Here is a 22,989-nt window from a genome sequence, read left to right as displayed (position 1 = left end):
CACAGGCATTAGAACACAATCTTTATCATGTGCTTCAATCCTAAACTGACGTTGCATTGCGTTGCCAAGTTTGTGACTATGAGGGAATCCGTCTTGAACTTGTAGACGTAGCTGTCCTTGTTAACGGAACAGTTGTTAGCTCTTACGCTGGTCGGTGCCTTGTGGATGCCGAGGCCGAGAATGACCAGTTTCTCCACGCCGACGTTGACTTCTGCATTTGGTGTGGACTGCGGCTTGGGAAGGATTTCCAAGGCATATGTCTTCTCGGGATTTTTTGTGGTATAGAGTTCTTTTCGGAACAATATTTTTGCCGTGAAGCCTGTTTTCATGGAGACTCCGTCATCGATGTAGACCAAGCCTGTGAAGAGCGTAGAAGCAATTATGAGTAGGGTCCCGTATCTCTTTCATACCGGGTGTTTCAGCGAAGACCTTCAAAAACTTCTACCAGTAGGCTGGTTGAGGAAAAAATAAACTTTTTGGGAACAAACTACCAGCCACGGCAGATGTCAAAGATTGCGAAAAACATATTAGTTACATAGCTAAATAATAACCACAAATTTACTAATTATTTTTAGTTAGTGAGTATGAACATATGGTTCCATCTAGAACTTGCTGCAGCAAGAACAAGGTTTGCGATGCGAAAGCGCGGATAACAAGAATATATCATCCGTGTTTTTGCATTGCCAGCCTTGCGCCTGCTGCACGACTGGTAACTTCAGCACACCCCCCACGCTTCACATATGCTCTAAGCAGGCACGTAGCCAGGATTTTGTTTCGGGGGGGGGGGCACGCCCATGACAAAATGCTGTATGAGAGGGGGAGAGGAGGTCCTAGCAAAACGGAAGATTTCGGGGGGGGGGGGGGGGGGGGGGGGGGGCCGGGGGCCCTCCCCCCTTGGCTACGTGCCTGGCTCTAAGTCCTAAAATCGACCGATTGAGGGGTTTCCAATGCTGCTCAGCAACTTTCTAATAGGAACCGTATGTTTATTTTCTCTAATTGAACACTTATATAGTAAAGTTTGGTTAATTATTTAGCTAATTAGTGTGCTTTTTCTGCAAGCTCTGTTGTCCACTTTGGCAGGCCGTTAGTTCCCGAAAAGAGTTCCTTTTTTTTTTCAACCACCCTATTGGTGGTTGGAAAAAAAACACTCCATTTGAAAGACTTTGCCGAAACACCCGGTACGCCAATCAACTCCCAAGATTAAACCCCAAACTGGTTTTATGGAAATTGGGGGGAAAAGAAAAAACACCTGAATTGCAGCTGCCCTTAATTTAGAAAAGCCCAAGCCTCGTGGGAAGGAAGTCTATCTACAGCATTACATAGCCTCCAGGCTACGGTCAGGAATGCAGCCCCCACTAAACTGTCCACCGGGATGCTTTTCTGTTCAGAACCACACCTCTTATCTGGTATCCTTCCCTTGTCAGTACCCACCTCAAGAACCGTAGTAAAATAAGTCCGGTTCCTCTTGGAGCATTACTTATCTCTCTCTTTATGTAGATATTTAATATGTATGGAAATGCCTACTTCGTTCAAGCACTCACTATTAACATTTCCCAAACTTGGGAATTCTGCAAATTAAGCACCCGATTTGTCCGGACAAGCGCTCATGTCTAGATTAACCCAGATTTCAGTGAAAGGGGAGTGGGTGCTCCCCTGGTATTTTACGGTAGGTGCCTTTTAGTGAGAAACACCAAAACCATAGTTTCTTCCTCCGATAACCAAATCCGGTAAGAACTACATCGCGCAATAGATAAACAAGGTGCACAACTTTTTTTTTTTTTTTATTGAGGTGAAATTGAGTATAGGGTCTTGAGCACAAGTCCTAATAAACGCCGATGTTATGTTTGACACCAGAAACAACTAACACCGAATCTGCGAGTGAAAATAAATCCCAAAATAAACGCCCCCAAATTCGAAGGGAAATAATCGCAGAAAATATTAAACTCTAGTTACGGGTAGGGTTCTGCATTTTGGGGATTTGTTTTTCTTTCAATTTGTATTTGCAATTTCAAGTGTATTGGCGGCATGCTCGAACTCCAGGGGGCGCTTCTCTGGCTGTCATCATTATTGTTTGTGATGTCACGGGTAGGACAGACTGGGACAGAACACGCAGATCTTCAATCACTCTGCTCGTCAGCTCGCTTCGTGCACTATTTGGGTTACACGCGGCAAAGCCTGTTTCACGCGTTGTGTTTTTTTTTGTTCTTTTTGTGAAGTTTGTAGTAGGACATTTTACCAAACATTGAAACTGTGGCACGTGTAGTCGTGCTAAGAAACACGTTTGGCGCCAAGGTGTCGAAGCGCTCGGATGGTGGTGTGCTGTTCTCTACCCAGTACAAAAAAGCTGAATGATGAAAATAAGATATCCAGCGCTTTACCCCGCTGCATCACCTAACAAAACAAATAGATTTTTTTTTTAATGATTCGGACAAAATCTGAGAAAGGAATGTTTTATCAAATTTAAAATGGGAAAGTGAAATTTTAAAACCTCTCGCGTCTGTAGTAAGCACTTCAGTGATAGCGACTCCGTGTATTATGTTGGTTCCAATGTGTTTTGTGAGTGCTAATCTCTTATTAGTTCCAAGTTGATTCCTTTTTTTGAATTTTGAAAACCAGTACAAAAACATTTTCTCAAAATAACTAGCAGGAAGAACTGGTGGCTGGCTTCCGGAGTCGTTTAAACTAAATCCTTTTTTATTTACCCGGTCGACGCAAAACGTGCGAGACGTCCTCGCGATCGAATTCTTAATTCTTTTAAGTCAGTGACACTTCAGCATCCCAAAAAATGAGGTGTACATTTGCTATGAATTACTACCGATTGTATGTTTCATTTTGCGGACCCAAATGCGTATAATCGTGATGCGCTTCTCAGCGAGCGATTTTAAATTTGTAAACAGTTCTTAGTAAAAAAATGGATAGAATAAATTAACAAATCGCCTGAATTTGCCGGGCAATGCCCGACAACTTAATTTATGAACATTTCTGCTTTTCTTTTGAGCGGAAGTCGCAATGTAACAAACTTCTTTACCACTTATTTGATTCGGGAGCAACTAAGCGTCACTTGCTGATGAGCATTTGCTCTGCAGCAACTCTTGAGTCGCACTGGGATAGAAACGTCGGTATCGGCAAGTTCAATGTACCTAAAACTAGTGTGCCGCGCTTTGCAACACAACTGTGCGTACGTGCACAGCTAAGACAGCACGTCATTTACTCTGGTGAATGCAAAACCTTTTTCTACAGCAGCCTCCACAGATTCGAAGAAACAAGAATCAGATCTTGGTATGTGAACGCAAAAAAAAAAAAGACGAGGGACAGACAAAATCCTGTCGGACACAAACGAGTTTTTTGTGTGTCCCTTGTCTTCTTTTACGTTTGCATACCAAGATGTTTACCCAACACGCTCTCCTAATTCTATCCAAGAATCGGAGGCTGTGAATAGCCCTGACGCACGCTGCGCAAGCTGTAATGTGAAACTCCAAACTTGTTTTTTAACATTTCAAAGATTTTTTTTACTATAAAAAGCAACTTTTAGGCGCTGTTATTCATTAGAAAGATTAGACACAAAAACGTCATACACGTTTCTTTAATAAATAGACATTTCCTAATCGGCATCCATGCAAACTAACGCAGCCACTCCGTGCTTTGACATAGCGCATTGTAGCGCATCGTCTGCTCGCATCCTACCGGCTCCGTCGCAGGAAGGTGCACGCGAGGTGGCACCACTAAAACATCTCGTCACCAATGGCCCGAATACTTAGAGAATTGCCAACACGATAAGAAAACGAGATAAGATGTGTGGTTCGCAAGGAAAAGAAGCCTTGCAGCCACTTCATTGGGGGCTGTTTTCTTGGTAAATATGAGATAAAACTATAGTATATACAGGCTTTTCTTTCTTGCAAAGCAAAGGTTTTTCTTATTCAAGGACATCTCCAATTTGGGGGTTTTCTGATTTCCCAGGTTTCGATCAAACCGGTGGGGGAATAGTTAAAACCTGCCATGCATTAACATCACATTAGTAAACATGTGAGCAGTGGCCCAACATGAGCGTTCCGTCAGACGAGAACCGCATTCCAAGCGACACCTAAAGGGGGCGTACTGATCCAACTGATGTTCCTGCCAAATGATTGCTGGGAGCCGCAGCGTGGCACCACTGTCTCGACGCACGCTTCCCATTATCACTGCAGCCAATCAGATTGCGGTATTACTCATAATGAACGCTGAAGGATGAATCTGGCAGTGAGAAATGAACAAAATAAACCACGCCTTGCCGTTCTTACTTCGCCAGTGAGAACGGCAGCCTTATGATGTTCATGCTTCTCGCTTCTATGAACACGGGCGCCTAGTTCAAATAAACAAAACCTTAGGGCCGGCTCTGACTGCCAACATTGAAAACATGACTGCCTGGTGATAGTTAGAAACATGGCTGCCTGATAATAGAACCACGACTGCCTGGTTATAGAAAAATGCAGACGGGGAGCGAATCGGCTTAGAAGGGTGAGGGGATAAAGCATACTTTTGGTTTCTAGGCTAGGTGGTGCAAGCTACGCCCGTTACAAAGGATACAGTCATTAGCATTCATCCATCCATCCATGTAATTTTGTGCCAAATTTGAGCAGTGAAGCGGGTTCTTGAAGGGGTACAACAAGTTTGATGGCGTGTAAGGAATGCTGGGGAAGCTTGCTCCAGCTGAACGAAAGAGAATGTGCGACATGCTGTGATTTTTAAAAGGGTACGGAAACGAAATTCGAGCGCTCATTTTTTAGCTTTAACGTGTTTCATGTTGCAGCATAACATCAAAAATGCCAGTCTTTCGTTGAAAGGCACAAGAAAACTAATTTCAAAGCTAATTAAACGATCTTTCAATGTGCACCTGGTGGATTCATGTGGAGCCTTTTGGGAAGTAATCTTGCAACGTAGGGGAACTTGCTACGTAGACGTGGCAAGTTTCATCTGAGCAGCGCCGCTCTTTGGAATTCAACATTTCCCCTTAACTTTCCTCAACTCACAAATCGTGCATTGTACCAAACAGTTCAAGAAGACAGAAAGGAGGGACTTCCCTCTTCCTCAGAACCTCGTTCGTCTGCCCGGACACAGCCATGCTCCCCCTAGAAGATTAGCCCGTCGCTCAAAATTCGGAAAAGAAAAGTTGCTTTTCCCACCTCGTTTAAGCTGACAGTGAATGAATTTGGAGTTTTCTGGCGCAGGCAGCAACATAAGCCATAGTGCGCCAAACACACTTAAGCTGACAGTGCTGTGGAAGCTGCGTGCTCCTTGGGTCAGCTTAGAGCACTATATAGTGCTCTAGGTCAGCTACACGCTCGTCACCGTACGGGCACTTTGAACCCGTGGGGTTCAACGCTGACAACGCCACCAACGGCAAAATTCGTAACCACGCCAGCCTCAATTGCTAAGTCACAAATGTGGGGAATCTAAACATCGGTTGTCAATTGGTTCCTTCATGATATAGCAGACGCTCACAATTCAAGCTCGCGTTTGATTCCGTTGCCCGCTGGACACGATTTCTATCAGAAAATCTACTTTTTTTTCCTTTCGGTTCCGCTGTACGAACGACACCTCATTGCAGACCGACCCTCGTCGTCTGCTCCGCTCCTCGCCGGGTCGAGGCATGACGGGGTTGTATCTTGGCGCACGCTCGATTTTCTCGGTCCAGCGAGTGCATACACGCGTGGGGTGTCGGTGCCGAAACGAATTCGGAGGGTGCAAGCACTGGTGCAGTGCCGACCGAAACGAACCCGCTCCACGCTGCGAGTGGGCACGCGTGGAAACAAGTGCCGTGAAATGAACTCGCTATTAGTTTAGGTGGCTCCAAAAACTTAGGGGGACACATGCAAAGGAAGAGAACGTTTCTTAACAGCCTAGGTGAAGAAAAAAAATGACAAAACGATTTTACAACCAAAAACAAAATTTAGAGCTATATTTACGGCGCGAAACTAATTTGTAGTTGGCGCCCGCTGGAGCCGCCACTGGTCACGTGGTGGTAGTAGGTGGTAGGCCTGCGCGCCGCCGCGGCCGCGAAGTCACGCCGCCGCCAGTTGAACGCGTTTCTCCACGCCGCCGCTGCCGCCGGAAGGGAATAAAGTCCCTCGATGTTTTTTATCCAGGGATGTTAGAAGGGAACACTCCGACGCGCCGCCGCCGTCGATTTCTGACCGGCGCTATGGTTGCGCTCTTTCAGGAGCTTTCTTCGGGCTGTAAAAGTAACTTATTAATCATCGTCTTTTTGGTTGCACTTGAAGCGAAGATTAATAAGTAACTTTCAGAGCCCTTATGAAGCCCCCGAAAGAGCGCAAGCACCACGTGACCATAGCGGCCACTTTTCCGCAGGCTCCCGCGGGCGCCAACTACAAATTCGTTTCGCGCCGTAAATATAGGTCTAATTTTTTTTCTTTTTCGTTGTAAGTTTGTTTTGTCACATTCTTTTTCCATCTAGGCTCTTAAAAAAAAAAGTTTTTTTCTTTTTTTGAATTGTAACTTAAAATGTGCCTCCCATGTTCAGAAATAAGTTAAGATCTGCTAATGACAATCGCATATTTGTACTTTGGAGGGATGGCTATATTTTTCGTTCCAAAGGTCCGATTCCAGCGAGCGCTCGATCCGTGATGCATCGCGGTAGACGTGGCCTCATTTGGACCAGCGCGGCCAAAGCTGCTTGAGGGCTCACGTGGTTACGAGCTCTGCCACTTGTGTCGTCAACGCGTTACAACCATTCCAGTGAAAAAGCCATTTGTATGGGAAATTCCTTGTGTCCAATAAACACGTATAAATTATACAAGCTATATAAGTACAAATAAGAACTCTATGAGAACGACATTCGGTTTATTCATTTTAAAATGAGGCTTTGGTGTCTTTTCGAGCAAAATATTGGTGTTTCTGTCGTGTGGCTAGAACGTGGTTTGCACTTGGACAGTATCTCTTTAAGGGGCAACACTGCTTCTAGAGCTTTTTTCTTTTATATAATTTGATTAAATTCAAATGAAATTTACATGGCTTATCTGCCGTTGCAATCTGACTACAAATATGTACTTTGTTTTGATGCAACCTAATTAGTTTTGTTACTACTACAAATTTCAATTTCATACATTATGAAAAGCATTAAAACAAATTGGAATACTGAAATCAGAAAATAAACATAATGTCAGTAAACTGAAGGTCCGTGGAGGCCAATAAGGCATAAATGGAAGCTCTAGGATGATTTGTAGACTTTTTAGGACACTTTTGAATTTTACAGTTTCAAACAGATCTATTGCAGGATAACGCGGCGGTAAGTGGGGCGAATTGGTTGGACATCTTCAAAAGTGAAAGCAGCGCAAAAATGTGACAAAGAACGTGTAAAAGAAGTGCACGGGCACAGCGCTGACTATTGGGAATAGTCAGCGCTGTGCTGACTATTTCTGAAAATAAACTTTATCCTTATCCTTATCAACTAAACGTTTAATTTTCAAGCGAACGAGAAAATAAACACCAGAAGCGGAGAGGAAAGAACCAATCAAGACACAAAAATACAACCCGATAAACGAGACTTCTATTACGTCATATCTCTTTCACACGTGCCTGCAACTGTCCTTGATAAGAAGGACTTCGTCATCCCCCAAGCGCACCGACGGTGCGCTAACACATTCCCCTTGCCCTTTTGATAAAATGAAAAAGGCCCCTTCAATCTCTCTGGAGGTCCTATTTTTGTTACGCGCCAGGATCGTCAAGACATTGAATAAAGGCACGCAGCCGCACCTACGGCAATGTACCGCTAAGTGGCCAGCGGGAAAGGAACGGAAATAAAGTTATGCTATCACAGCTATCAAGCCACTCGTAAAAGTTGTTATCATCAGTTAAACGTCAGTGAACCGAACGTCGAATTCCTACACCGCCTATTTCTGAGAGTGCGTCAACCTTTTTTTTTTCTGCGATGCATACTTTTCACAGGAACGATTTGGCCAGATTTTCGTGAAATACTCTGTATAGCTGAAGACTTCTCCAAAGGACATGACTTTCTTATAGTATATATTTGACAGAAATGTACATAGCATGGCCCGGACCATCATTGTACCAACTGACATGGAAACACCCAACACAAAACCCTTGTGATTATCAACTTCTATCTGCATTCCATTGTACGGTACCTAGTATATACTTAGAAAGGGTAAGTTAATTTGCTTGTCGTCACACAATGTCTAACACCAATATATCGACTCTGAGCGACACTCCAGATACTCTACCCTCGTATTCTTTTCGCGGCGATAGACATTCCTCCAGTGGCGGATCCAAGGGGGCGACGGGGGCGGCCGCCCCCCCCCCCCCCCCCCCCCCTTCCTCCCTTTTCGGAGGGCAATTTGCCATTGGTTGACCCCTCGGTGCACAAAAAAGAATGGGAGAATAGTATCCTTACAAATTTTCCGCCCCCCCCCCCCCAACCCCCCCCCGCCCCCCCCCCCCCCCCAAAAAAAAAAAGAAAAGAAAAATGGGGTTTTGGATTTGCCCCTGCCTTCCTCGTGTTAAGGAGAGTTCGGCTAAGGAGAGTTCAAAGAAAATAAAAAAAGTGGTGTTTTATAATATCCACATGCAATTTTGCCACACTTAGGGGAATGAACTGTGTTTCTGTTTAATATTTAATAACAGAGCTACAATAATGGCTAATCATATTTTTGATATACTCGTCAAATGCGTTTAGATATGGCCATTTTGATATATTTTACGTCGTTTTATATAAAGAGTTCATTGGTAAATGATTTCTGAATGCGTAATTTTTAATATTCTGTGTGCACGTCTTAAACCTTTTATAAAATAAATTGTGAAAATATAACTGCGTGCGTTCTTCGGTGTGAAAATGACGGCTGTGCAAATTATCATAGCGAAACCTTTGCAATCTCCACACCTCGAGCTTCGAAATTTTGTCTCCCCGGAACAAAATCACCTATGGCGTTCACATATAGCTGAATGTTCCTCCCGAGAACATGGCTTTAACTGTTTAACATACTATATTTTAAAGCTTTATGAGCGACACTTTGCAGAGATTTGTGTCCTCGTTGCATATCATCGTTAGTCGTCGTCGCCGCGTGTGCAAAAGATGGAAAACCATTTTCTCTCCCCTCTTTCCGCGAGCAAAGGGAAGTCGGGACTCCGTTCGTCGTGCCGCGCGAAGCGAGCGAGAACAAGCGAGGAGGGCAGCCCTGGGCCCCCTGGCGTCCCGCCAAGAACTGCGCAACGAAGGGCGAATCGTCGTGTCCTTCGCTTGACGGACTTGTTTTCAAACGTTACTCGCGTTATGCGAAATTCCACTTTGGCAGTATCCGGTTACGCGTAATAGGGAGTTTTAGTAGACCGTGTTTCCCGCTCCGCTAACCCTCCGCTACGAAGAAACCGCCACTGCGCCTGCGCGCCGATGGCCTTGGCTGTTGAGTTCCGGGTAGCGGAGGGGCTGAGCGGAGCGGGAAACACGGTCTACTAAAACTCGCTAATGTTGGATGGTTTTAGAAACTGCCACCGCGCTTACCCACTTCACGGATCGCTGGATGGCAGAGTTGGTGGCATCCGCGACGCCAACCACGACGGCTGAGTATTACCTACATCGCACCTCCGTCCTCAGGTACGTGACGGCTCCGCTTTCGTTACTTCGTACATTGTAGGCGAAAAATACGACTTTTTACATACGTATAAAACAAAAATTCCGAGGACGCCTAAGAACTTCTTATGAGTGGTGAATGCGAAAGCATGTGGACGGCCACGTTTCGCGAGGTTACGGTTGCCGACGATGTGTAGGGTGTCCCAAGTCACCAGGCTCGATCTAAAATGGACCGTTAAAATTGATGCCTGCACGTAGCAATCTAAACTTTTCCTCGAAGGTGTATTTCACAGGTCGATTTTTTCTTGTAAAATTACAAAGCGTAGCTCTCTTTCTCTCTCTCTCTCTCTAAAAAGAATAAGGCAAAGAAACTTGCCAGGATCAACGGCGGGCGGCGACGCAGACGACACAGTCGAGTAGCTGGACGGGCTTGGCGCTCGTATTGATAGATGACGCTACCTCCCTATCGAAACTGCTCGCGACTACCGTGGTTTATTAAAATGAACATAATATTTTTGGAATGTACCTCTGGTTAAAAAATTAATCCGAACAATAAAGACGAAACTTAGAAAAAACAAAACACGTTTGCATAACGACGGCGCTTTTGCTGCCAGCGGATTTCGTCTACGTGTCGCCTGCTTTCTTTCGCTGGTCGTCTACACCTTACGTATGGATGGATGGATGGATGAATGCGGCTGAGCCCTTTGGATCGGGCGGTAGCTTATGCCACCTAGCCATTTTGTTTTACCATTTAAGCTTAGAATATTTATATGTTAAATCCATATTCACTCCGCACTGCAAAGAAAGTGGGGCTATAAAACCCCCTTGCCATCAGTTAATAAGAAAATACGTAGTTTTCCCTCGCTTTCTGCCGCCACCCTAGCAGCGCAGATGTCCTATACACATCCACAGGACATCCCTGGAATGTCAGGAGATTCTCAGGATATCCGGAGGACCATGTGTGCTGCTTGGGCATTCACTTAATCTTTGCTTGGTAATCTCTACAGTCCTGAAATCCACTCTCCCTTCACTGTCTCTAAAACCCAATGACTTTATTAAATCCATGTTCTCTTCAGTAGGCATAGGGTGAAGCCCTTTACAGTAGATTATCAAGTGCTCAGCCGTGCACACTGTATCCATTTCCGGGTACCTCGCCCTGTATGTTCTGGTTCGCAGAACACCCGTCCTCGCCTCAAACAACAATGAGCTTCCCCTAGAATTGTCATAAATGCTTTCTTTAACAATAATTGTTTTGTTAAATCTGTAGCTTTCCAGAGCCGTCTTTGTCTGCATTCCATCTAGCCACCGATCTCTTTCTGTGGCCTTAACTTACTTCTTAACTGAGACCTGCTCTCCCGTATCTCCACTATAGCCTAAAAACTTTCCTCTTAATTTCCTAGTGCGCTGTCTCCACTTTCTGTCTATGCTCCTCATGTATAAATAGCTGAAAACCTTTCGTGCCCATTGGTCCCCATCCATTTGCCTCAACCGATCCTCAAATTTTATCTTGCTCACCGCTTCCCTGCTCTCAAAAGATGCCCATCCCATGTCTCCTTATACTCCCTGGTTTGGCGTTTTGCAATGTGCCCCCAAAGCCAGCTTACCTACTCCGCGCTGTTTTATTTCTAGTCTTGCATGCACTTCGGATTTCATGCATAGCACTGCGTTTCCAAAAGTCAAGCCAGGGACCATGACCCCTTTCCAAATCTCTCTCACCACCTCATACCTGTTGTAATTCCAAAGTGCTCTATTTTTCATTACAGCTGCATTTCTGTTGCCCTTACCTATTATATACTTTTCATGCTCACTGAGATATTCTGCACCGTAGGACACTGCTCCCAACGCCATCTATCGATACGCGCGCCAAACGTATCCCGCAACTCGACTCGGTCGTCTGCGTCGCCGTCCGCCTTTGACCGTGACAAGTTTTTTGGCCCTAGCCTTTGCAGAAAGGGAGCTACACTTTGTAATTTTACAAGACCGACCTGTGAAATACACCTTTGACAAAAAGTTTAGATTGCTACGTGCAGGCGTCGATTTTACGGTCCATTTTAGATCGAGAGGTGACTTGGGACACCTTATATATGCCTCAGGCGGTGCCATGTTCCTTGGCGCCGAGAGGAGAAGGGCCGACTTGCTAGAAACAGCGTCTCAGCTGAGACTGGGGGAAAGAAAGCACTGCCACAGCCTCCTCTATACTTACAAAGCCTGGCAGTTCGACGACGGAGCCATAGAGTGCCCGGTCGCAGATTTGGAGCAGAGGGTCTGGTGGCACAGAGCATTTCTCGGGGAGTCTGGCATTCAGCTTACAGCTTTTGCAGCGGTGGGGACCCGAAACATGGTTTTCAAACCCGACGAGAAAATAAGCGTAGCCCGAAGAACGCGAGAAGCACGAGCGGACATTTTATCGCTCGGGACAAGCCTGTTTCGGCGCCTCACCGCAGCGGGGCGCCGTTACCGTTACATGACCACATGACTCTTGTCTGCCGCTCTACCTTTTCACTTTCGGCAGCCACGCCTCGTGGTGATCTGCCAGGCTTTGTCAGTATAAACGCTTTCAGGCAGCTGTGCATGGATGCCGCCATAACCGACCTTCAGTTTTTGTTCCCTCTTATTCCGTTTGCTCCACTACATCAATACCACAGCTGGACAGGCTATTGTCATTTTGAGTGTTACTGTGTCCTTCTCCCCAGCATAAGTCCTTGTGGAGACTCGTCCACGCCCGCTTCAGTGCCTCGGCATCTCGGCAAGACAAGAGAAGGTCGGCTATGGCGGCTCAATCTGGCGCGCGCTGAAAGCGTCTATAGAGGAGGCTATGGCACTGCCAAAGCCAGTGCACGAGCTGAGCGGGACTCTTGCCGCGTCGCAAGACGCTCGCGCGCCGCAGCCTTTGCAGTGTCATAGCCACTGACGAAGCCTCGCAGATCGCCACAAGACGCGGCCGCCGATAGTCAAAAGGTATACAGTGGCAGACAAGAGGCATGTAACGGGCGCACCGCTGCGGCGAGACGCCGAAACACACTTGTCCCGAGCGATGGAATGTCCGCTCATGCTTCCCGCGTCCCTCAAGCTAACGCTTCTTGTCTCGTCGGGTTTGAAAACCATGTTTCGGGTCCTCGCCGCTGCGAAAATTGTGGGCTGAATACCAGACTCTCCGAGAAATGCTCTGTGCTACCAGATCCTCGCGCTCCAAATGTGCGACCGGGCACTCTATGTCTCCGTCATCAAACTGTCAGGCTTTGTGAGTATAGAGGAGGCTATGGCAGTGCTTTCTTTCACTGAGTCTCAGCTGAGACGCTGTTCTAGCAAGCCGGCCAAGCGGCCAAAAGACGGCTCTGGAAAGCTATAGATTAAACAAAACAGTTATTGCCAAAGAAAGCATTTATGACCATTCTAGGGGAAGCTCATTGTTGTTTGAGACGAGGACAGGTGTTCTGCGAACCAGAACATACAGAGCGAAGTACCAGGAAATGAATACAGTGTGCACTGCTTGTGGAGAGGAGGACGAGACGGCTGAGCACTTGATACTCTACTGTAAAGGGCTTCACCCTATGTCTTCTGAAGACAACATAGATTTAATAAAGTCATTGGGTTTTAGAGACAGCGAAGGGAGAGTGGATTTCAAAACTGTAGAGATTACCAAGCAAAGATTAAGTGAATGGTGGCAGAAAGCGAGAGAAAACTAGGTATTTTCTTATTAACTGATGACAAGGGTTTTTTTATAGCCTCACTTTCTTTGCAGTGCGGAGTGAATATAGTTTTCACATTTAAATATTCTAAGCTTAAATGGTAAAACAAATAGGCTAGGTGGCGTAAGCTACCGCCCGATCCAAAGGGCTCAGTCAGATTCATCCATCCATCCATCATCCATCCATCCATCCATTGAAAGTAGCTGCTACGCACACCGGGTTATGGTGTACTAGAACTGGGCAGTGTGTCGTCCGCGCCGAGAAGGAACGGAGGGAGGAGGTCGGCGCAGCGATGACAGCGCGCAAGGACGCCAGGGGGCGCTGCGGGTAACAGGCGTGCTCCTTCCCGCTCGGATTGCCGTGTGGTCGTGCTGCTTGTGATCGCGTGGTTCGCGTCGTCGCCTTGTTTTGCTGCAGTTTTTTTTTTTTTTTTTTTTTTTAAATGGTGAGTGAAATGGATTGTGATCGGTGCCGTTCAGTGGGATGTAGACAACGCGTGCAGTGACGGAAAAACGGCGGGACAAGAGAGACGGGACGTGTTTTGTGTCGGGGCAGTGATTTCCCTACACCCCTCTACGGGGGTGTACCAAAAGGGTGTACTCCCCCCTTGTTTTTCCGAAAGCACCCCTTTAATTCGCAGTGACTCTTATATTCTCAATGCCCCCCGAGCCCCCATCCCTAACCTCAATTCCTGGGGCCCGTGCCGGGTTGCAACAGTGGCTACCGGTCCTGCAAAGAAGCCCGTTCCCTTTTTCGTGCCCCTCTCGAGTTCGATCGGCGTCAGTCGTCGTCCCTCAATATTAAAAGGAGTGACAAGGAGTCTCTGCTTCATGTAATGCAGGCAGTTATGACAGTCGTCCTCTACATTTTTTTTTCCGGACTTTTTGCACTCTAAAGTATCTGCTAAATCGGTTTTATAGACACTGGTTTGGACACACCGAAGGGTCCTGTGCACGCTGACTGCATCAGAAAGGCTTGGAGAAGTGACTGTGAAAATGTGACGTTAAAGGTTATGGCCTCACATCAGCAAATTAATATTTTTTTCCTACCAGCTTTAAAAAGATGAGGGTTGGCCCAGCACTCCGTCTCTTCAATGAGGAGGTGCTAAGAGGCCTCTTTTTTTACCGCAAGAAAATTGAAGGGTCTTATGGCCCAGCGGAAGATACTGAGTCATTTATCCTGAAGATGTCGAAGCTCATCAAGATCATGACCTCACGTGTAAGAATGTAGAGGTACAAAACGCCACAGGCGCCGACTACGCGGGAGCTCGGGAGCCCCCCTCTCCCGAGCTCTTGGGAAAAGCAAGTACTATCGCGTCCGGAATCCTTGGGTGCACCTCATTTATCTCATCTGTGCGCTGGCGCCCAGTGCATAATTAAAAATTTATCTGTGTGCCCTGGTGCCCACACTTATCAATATAGCTGGTGCTCAGTGGATAAATAAGAATTTATCCACTGTGGTTACTACCAGAGCTGGTGAGTGGATACATTTTTCTAACTATTCGCACAGTCCTGTTTGAAGACCCTACGTAGTAACAGCAAACACGATAAAGGCTAGTGCTGGAAATTCCTTCGAAAGCCCGTGGAAGTAGTTGCGAGAGTCGACAGTGGCACCTCCATTCAGCCTACGGAAGTAGACGATATAATCCGTTTTGGAAGTCCCTTTTTGTTTTCCCGAACGTTGAAACAATTCATTGGGGTAGTGCGCTTCAACCACGGAATTCATTGATCACAACTACAGTGACAGCGAAATTATAGGGTCACAAAAGCACACATTTGCTTAGGTATCATGCCATCAGCATGCTCATCCTACGTTATCCAGGGGATTACACACGTTTGGGACGTCTCTTTCAAGAGACTTCCCGAACGTTTCCCTGGGGGGTGGATTACCTGCCTATTCAGAACGCAACATTGTTAGCGCGAACAAGCGATCGCCGGTTTTTCTATGAGAAACCAAGGGATCTCAGCAAAGTTCTAATTGCTGGGGAAAAAGCTCATTCGGATCTACAATGCAGGTGATAAAAGTTCGTCCTCACTAATACTCTTTCGAAGTAAATCCGAGAAAGCGCCAATGTCTTCTTCGCGCTAGCAGTGTCGGGATATGTACTGTGGCGTCCTGCCCGAAGATGCACGTCTCGGGCAAAGCATTCGGCAACGAATTAGTGCGATAAATAATATGTGAAACAGCAGAAATAAAGAATACCGTAAAGAGTTAGCCGAACAATACGAAACAATCGAACTCGTGCGGAACGCCAAGCCAGCCAAGCGCTACCGCTGCCTGCGCTCCGCTCTCCGGCAGCACGCCTACTACACGTTGCGCCCTCTCGCGGCCACCGATCCGGTCATCGCTGAAAGAGCCCCCCTTCCGCCGGCGCTCGCTACACTGCCCAGTCTTCTAGTACACCATAACCGGGTCACACTCGAACGCAAATGTGTGACTCCGCGTTTATTTTCGTAAGTCTACGGAACACCACCACACCGGCCTCACCTTGTGCAAGTGATTTTCCCTTGTCGGCCTTCTTGGTCGCGACCATTAGTGAGAAGGGATTCTTCTGCGTCAAGGCCACCGTGACGTTTGGTCTCCGCATGGGCACAATGTGACCGGCCCTGATGAACAGGGCCGGCTCGTACTCCGAAGCCAGAACTCCCAGCCACCTGTCCGTCTTGTCGACTGACATCTGCTGTCGCGTGAAGAAGTTGTAGAAGCTGTCCCTGGGGAAGTAAACCTTGACCAGACTCATGTCTGCCGTCATCACCGGAGCCGCCATCAGCGCCGAGCCTAGGAAGAACTGACGAGTGATCTTCCAGGCGGTCCTGTCGGTCGGGTACTCGAAGAAGACGGGTCTCAAGAAGGGCTCTCCGTCGGCGCTGAAAAGCATCAGTTGCGTGTACATGTAGTCCAGCAGGGTGTAGCGGATCTGGATGTTGTGTCGCGCCACATCTCGCATGTATGTCAAAGAGTAAGGATCCACCGGGGCCTCTCCGGCCCTCCGGCTCGTGAACATGAACGAGCTCAGCGCTGAAAGCTGGTACCACCGGGAGCACAGGTCGTAGCTGGGGTCCCCCTCGGATCCGCACACGGCCGACCCGTACATGGGAACGCCGTACAGCGACATTTCCAGCATGTGTACCAGAGATGTCTGGAGCATGGTCCACGTGGCCTTGTAGCCGCTTCCGAAATGGCCGCCGTAGGTTCCACTTCCGGTATGTGTAGACATGCTGGCGAAAAACATTTGGCGGGATTTGTTTTTGGTGACATTTGCCACGCTCTTTGTCACGACTTGGGTGTTCTTCAGGCCGTACATGTTGTGTAAGGCGTAGTGGAGTGCCGCAGTGTCCCGATGCGGTACGTCCATGCACACGGTGTTCTTGAAGAGGAGCTCGGGACCAAAGTTCACAAACGGGAAATTCACAGAGTTATTGCTGCACCTCGTTTTGTAAGGAGGCGGATCTTTGTACTGGTTGATGGGTTCTGGACGGCTCATGTCCACTGGTGTATTTTGGTCGAGAAGAATTCCGTCGAAGGGGGTCTCATCGTAGGCCTCCTTGTAATTTTCGTTGACCCAGCTTGGGTAGTGTTTGCTGAAGACGTCCACCACCCCATAGCTGAGGTCCGCTGTAGAGCTTAGAGGTACGGCACGCACACTATGCCCACCATCCCCCATCAGTATCCCGTCACGTTTGGCACTGACAAACGGGTGATACGGTTTATCGTTGTAAGTTTCATTCATGGGCACATGGGGAGTGTGAACAAGGAGTAGTTTCTGTCCCTGCTGCTTAAGGAGGGCAGTCAGGTTCTTCCACTGCTTTTCATCATCGGAGACGGGAAGCACATAGGGGATTTCGGATGTGAACTTGGAACTGATGCAGTCCGACTCATGGGGCACGCCCTTCTCGCGAAGTCCACTGATGACCTCATACGCATTCTTTAGGTCGTACCTGCAGACATGAAAGCCCAGTGCCCAGATTGGTGGAAGCTTTGGTCTTCCTACGAATGCAGTCATTTGCTTGATGACGTCTGCAGGCGTGGGACCTAAGAAGACGTGTATGCTCACACTGCTGGTGTTCAAGATGCGGAATGTGACCGTGGGGTATCTGGTTGTTTCCACGTGGATGATACTCTTTGTGTCCAGAAGTACTCCGTGCGCTTTGCCATCATTCTCGACGCAAAGGTAGAAAGGATGAACACCGGGCCAACCGTTGCCGTCATCACCAAACGAGATTCGATTGAGCAAGGTCCACTTGGACGACATTGTGTGCCTCAGCGAAGTCGAGGAAGTTAGCCCCAACCCGTAGAGGTTACGGGACGGTAGGATTGTCGTCAATTCAAGGACATCTTCCGTGACTAACAGGGCTCCCAGCTTTGTGTTGAAAAGAGTCCTGTTGTTTGAGCTTTTGCGTTGAATCTTGAGGTAGAAAGGCTCATCGTATTCGGGCATGTCTGTCGAGTCACCAAATTTGACGTAATACTCTGGGCTTAAAGATGCACTCTTGTTTGCACTCACTTCACCTGGCGGTTTGCACGTAGTCCTCTGGCTTTTGGCGCTTGCATCGGCAATGCATACCTGAACGTGATAGTTGGACATCATTTGAGTTTTGACGACAAGATTTTTAACAATACCTCGAAGCAAAGAACTGTTGACATAACCTTCGGTGCGTAGGTTTAACCAGAGATTCTTTGACTGTGTAGCATGATCCAAGTGGTACTTCAGTGCCGCTGGAAATTTGTGGTAGCATGACTGGATGGTGCTGTTTTCCACCCAGCAGCAGCCGGCGGCTTCACAGACCTCTTGTGTGATCGGTCTAGCCACGATGATACCCGCACAGCTTATCCTGGAAAGAGGTATTTTTATATATGTCAGAATACATGGTTGAAGCTGGCATTAGAACATTGCAACAATACAAAGCGTGGCATGGCCATGGGTACCTCAGCTTACAAATTGACACAAGTTGCGTGTGTTTGCCTCAGTAAAGGATTCAGCGTTCGACTTTGGTAAAGCTGAAAAAAAAAAAAAAAGAAAAAGGGGGACGAGAACAATATTCTTTATAGCGGACGTTGTCTAAGCATAGGCTGTCACCTTCGAATTTATGCTACGCCGCCGAGCCCGTGTCATGGCTGATTAAAAATAACGCGGATGGTTTTATCATCCGCGTTTTTTCCTAACCAGCCCTGCGCCTGCTGCACGAGTGGTGACTTTATTGTGCTTCACGCGTGCTTCGAGACTTTCTAAAATTCACTGATTTAGGCGGTTTCTGATGACGCCCAGCAGGTTTCTCATTAAAACCGTTTGCTTATCTTCACTAATATAAAATGTTAATGAGTGAATTTTATTTAACTATTTGGCTAATTAGTATGTTTCTTTTTTTTGCAATCCTATAATGTCGACCGTGGCTGGAAGTTCGTTCCCGAAAATAGTTTTTTTTTTTTTCTCAACCACCTTAAAGGCCGGCCCGCAAGCAGAGAGAAGGAACCCGACCCTCACTTTCCTTCTCGCCACTGTGAAAGGAGGAAATAGCCTCTCGTTTCCTCCTCGCCATTTTCCGATTTTTTTTTTTCCCAGCTGCCTGTTTTTTTTTTTTGTTTTTTTTGTTTTTTTTTTTGTTATGTTTTTACAAGTTTGGGGTGGAGGAAATGAAAGCTTCGAGGATTTGAAAAGATTATCCAGAAGCCAGCCGGCACACCTGCGACAAGGAGCTGAACCAACCGAGTAGCTGTTTTGAGCGAGCTTGGCACTTGCTCTTCCCAACGAGTTGCATTGGCTCTTTTTTAGCATTGGTTTGGAAGACGATTCTTTGCTGTTGTGAGAGCACAAATACCTTGTTCTGCTCAAAGAAGTAGTCATTGAAGTATCAATTTTAATATAAATATCTGATTTGGCATCTCTCGTTGTTTAGGCGGATTCATGGCGACAACGGGAAGTACGAGCGGCGTTTTCTGTATATCAGGGATGGCGCTCCATAGACCAGTGGTTCTGAATCATCATGGTTCGTAAACCGGCAGAGGTGACAGAGGATCCCATCCGCAGTGGGTCTAGCACTTTTCGGTGTAGAGCGTTTTGCTGTAGGGCATTTCGGTGCGGACTTTTTGGTGCACAGACATTTCAGTGTACGGACTTTTTGCTGCAAAGACTTTTCGGTGGGGGACTTTTCGGTGAGCGGATATTTCGGTGCACGGACATTTTGATGCATGGACATTCGACGCTATGGTTTGCTCGCCACTATCTCTTTTCCAACGTACGCAGACACGCTTCACATCGTGTTTGCGCGTTGAGTTGATAGAAATAGTCTCCTCTATAAGGTGTTGACTTTATTATTGGTCCTGCGTGTAGGAAACGACCCAAACAGCAAGACGTTTGAAGTTGTTTGTGTATTCAGAAAAATTTTGAATATCTTCAAATGCGCCTCCTCCGCGTAATCGCATAGCTCCGATTGTTAATAATAAATTGTGATGACCTCGCACGACAAAAGAAATACAAAAAACAATGTAATTATTACTTGTAACTCATTAGGGAATAAAGTAGGCGTGTGCGGGTACAAAATAAGTGTAATCAAATCAAATATCGATTTGAATCAAGTAAACAAGCCGAATTTGGTGAATGCTAAATCTATTTTATTTGGTATCAAATGTTTGCTCATTCTCGTACGAGAAAAAAAACAGTGACCACAGATCATACACAGAGTATGATCTGTGGTCAACGTCTCCTTCCATGCCGTAATGATGTCGCCGAACGTAAAGAACTGCCTTACAATCGTGCTTATACAGGGCGATTTTTTTTAACGACTAGACATTTTTCTAAAAAAGACGTCAGAGTTAAGCAATTGCGGTTTGTGCCTTATCTATAGTCATCAAAAACACCAAATCATTCATTTTTAAAGAGATGTAGTGGACGTGAAGTGGCTCACGGCGTCCTAAAAAGCCTAATTTGGACGCGAATCGTGTTACCGCAATCTTTTCGGCCACCGCACTCCTCGCCCCTTCTACAGTGGCGTTGTCACAGCGATGCGCATGATTTGTCGCTTTAGCTTCATGGCGTTAGGCTGTGCCACGCGGAGATGGAGCCCACATAAAATCAGAACTATATTTTCGCGCCCAAATTAGGAGGACGCCGTATAATAAAGTACGCGCGTTACATCTTTTTAAGAATGGACGGTTTGGTGGCTTGCGATTATGGCCAACAACTTTCTAAATACAAGATGCCGTTTTCTTTTCTAATTAAAAGGTTAATTAGCGAATTTTAGGCAATCGGTCGGTTTTAGTTGCGTTCGTTATTGAATCTAATCCTCGCCTGGCCGTATAGCTCACCTACACAAACCGCAATGGCGCTAATTTTCACTGGACAATTTGGTGGCTTTCGATTACGCCCAACAACTTTATAAATCAACTATCCCGTTTTCTTTTATAATCGAAAAGTTTATTATCAAATGTTAGGTAATCAGTCGGTTTTTGTTGCGTTCTTTCTTGAACCCAATCTTCGCCTGGCCGTTTAGCTCACATCCACAAAACGTTAATTTCCACGTTTTTTTCTAATATCTAGTAGGTAAAAAAAAAAAAATAAATAAACGTTGTATATAAAATAGAGGGCAGTTCTTTTCTGATATAAATAAAGCGTGGGGCACGCGTCTTGCATGCATCTCTTTTTTTTTTTTTTCCGGCCTATGAAAACAAATCCCGGGACATTCGAAATTGAGTTTACGATGGGGCGGGCGCTTTATCACGGGGTATTTTGTAATGTTTCATAAGCTTTATTACTAGTCAGAAGGAAGCCACGCGAGCCGCATCACGTTGCAAACAGCTAATTCGGGTGTTTCTCAAGCAGCTCTAGAACTTTCCAATTGACATTTTGGTTCTTAATACATCTAAAAAAGTCTGGTACTTAGTCCTAAACATTTAATTTATTAGGCATAATTAAAAATACTGCAACTCTCGCAAGACGTCTACCCAAAACATAAAGTTGGCTTAATTCATTGGCGTAAAGTGGCTGCGCCTTTCATTTTTATGCTTGGTCTTTAAAGATTCGTGAAAAGCATTCGCGACCTTATCTGTCAAGGCGCGTACGCGGACAGCGCGGCCTCCTCGGCAAGTTGTTCCCTCATCGAAGACGACAATGAATAAAAGGTGTGATAAAAATCTTAATGCCTGAAAAAAGCGCAAGTTTAAAATAATTCTAAGGGTGTCAGTTGATTTTATTTCTACTATATTCAAATTTCAACACTCGTCGCGGGCAGCATGAAAGGAAGCACTGCACTCTTGGCGCAAACCAGTGCCCAGTCAACGGTTCTACACTCAAACACGCATCACCACCCGACCTGTTTGAAAAATAAATAATTTTCAGTACTTTTGGTAGAAAAGGCGAATTTTCTACTGAGCGTGATATTTTGTGGACCCAAAAGTCCTGTAGCCGGGATCGATAGTTCATAGCTTCAGGAAGACGAAGAACGACGGATGCATTATTTCCCGCGGAAGTACTGTTTTGAATTTGAATTCCACATAACATTGTATATGCACAAATTGTGGCACGATACCGAACTTGCTTGATTACTTTTCTTTTAAAGACAACATAACCAGGCATAATCTACAGATATTGCAGAATTCATTTTAATTGGCGTACAGCGCGAAAGACAAGTATGGACATAAAGAACACAATAGAGCTGTGCATCTCTACTGCATTTCTTTCCGTACTTGTGGACAGTTAGTCCGCATGACTATATTCAAAAACTGCCAAATCGTTTAAGCCTACCCCTTTTTGTAATTTTTTTCGTAGATTAATTGTGGCGAATCCCGGCTGGGTTCGGGTAAAGATCTCGCACGTGTTCAAGGACACATTTCGGCATGATTTCCCGCTTGGTGACGACGTTGAGCTGACCGCTGTTCCACTCCTTTTCTAAGTAGGCGGGGAACGCCAGACGCCTAAATTATCCAAGCAGCCCCAAAACTTGCGGTAGTACACCTTCCGAACTCCTGGGTTTTTTTGGAGATGGCCTTCGCCCACCCTGACAAAGCCCCAAACAATTATGTAAGGGCTGCAGAGGCTATCTGGGCATTCCGTTTCTTCATCAGCGAACAAATGCGAACAGAAGAGAATGAAAACTTCGTAATACCTGCTGTCTTTTAATAAATGGCATAATATTGCTAGTGGCATAATATTGCTAGTTGCACTATTTTACGCGAAGAAAATTGTGATTTTGCGGTTCTATCTCCGTGTTTCCCGTTCTCTTTGCTGATACGCAAGATATTTGTCGGGTGTCAAGTTTTCAGTTACATTTGTCGACAGAAACTAAATGCACGTTTGGCCACGAAGAAATTTTTTTCAAAGGCTGAAGATAGATGAAATATACCATAAACCGTTTCAGTTTTTATGGAAGTTTGTTTTTACTCTTCTTAGTAGCTTCAACGAGGCGGCCGTCACTCTAGAAAACACCTGTAGTACGAACCTATATATTATGCCCCAAAAATGGTCAGACTGGGTCCCTCTGACTGCAATATCTTTGACTTGTAATTACTCATGATTATTACTTTGTACAAAAAACAAAACAAAAAAAAAAACGCAATAGTGATATAATCACTCTTCAGTGTGCCGTTTTTAGAACGACAAATTTTCAACTCTCTGGGTAGAGCTCAAAGTTCGGATAAAAATACCCATCTTTTTTCCTTCTGCTGTGATGTTCAAGTTCCGTTCACTCGAGATAAATATGCGGTGGTGTACCGTGTGTGGCCGCATGCGAA

General features: G+C 46.0%; 1 protein-coding gene across 1 annotated transcript in view; it reads right to left on the bottom strand.

Annotated features, from left to right (window-relative positions):
• The window catches only part of LOC8033237 (uncharacterized family 31 glucosidase C1039.11c), a 30,828-nt gene continuing 7,839 nt past the window's right edge, over positions 1-22,989 (bottom strand). Inside the window, exons 2-3 of the mRNA XM_029979914.4 lie at positions 15,754-18,098; positions 1-358 (exon numbers count right to left, since the gene is read on the bottom strand). Coding sequence (XP_029835774.3) covers positions 9-358; positions 15,754-18,098 — 2,695 coding nt within the window. The 3' untranslated portion in view covers positions 1-8. The remainder of the gene's footprint in view (positions 359-15,753; positions 18,099-22,989) is intronic.

Source organism: Ixodes scapularis, unplaced genomic scaffold, assembly GCF_016920785.2.
Source record: "Ixodes scapularis isolate PalLabHiFi unplaced genomic scaffold, ASM1692078v2 PGA_scaffold11__112_contigs__length_91849675, whole genome shotgun sequence".
Classification (NCBI taxonomy): Eukaryota; Metazoa; Arthropoda; class Arachnida; order Ixodida; family Ixodidae; genus Ixodes; species Ixodes scapularis.
The sequence above is the reverse complement of the archived record's forward strand: the minus strand, read 5'-3'. Positions and strand labels throughout refer to the sequence as shown.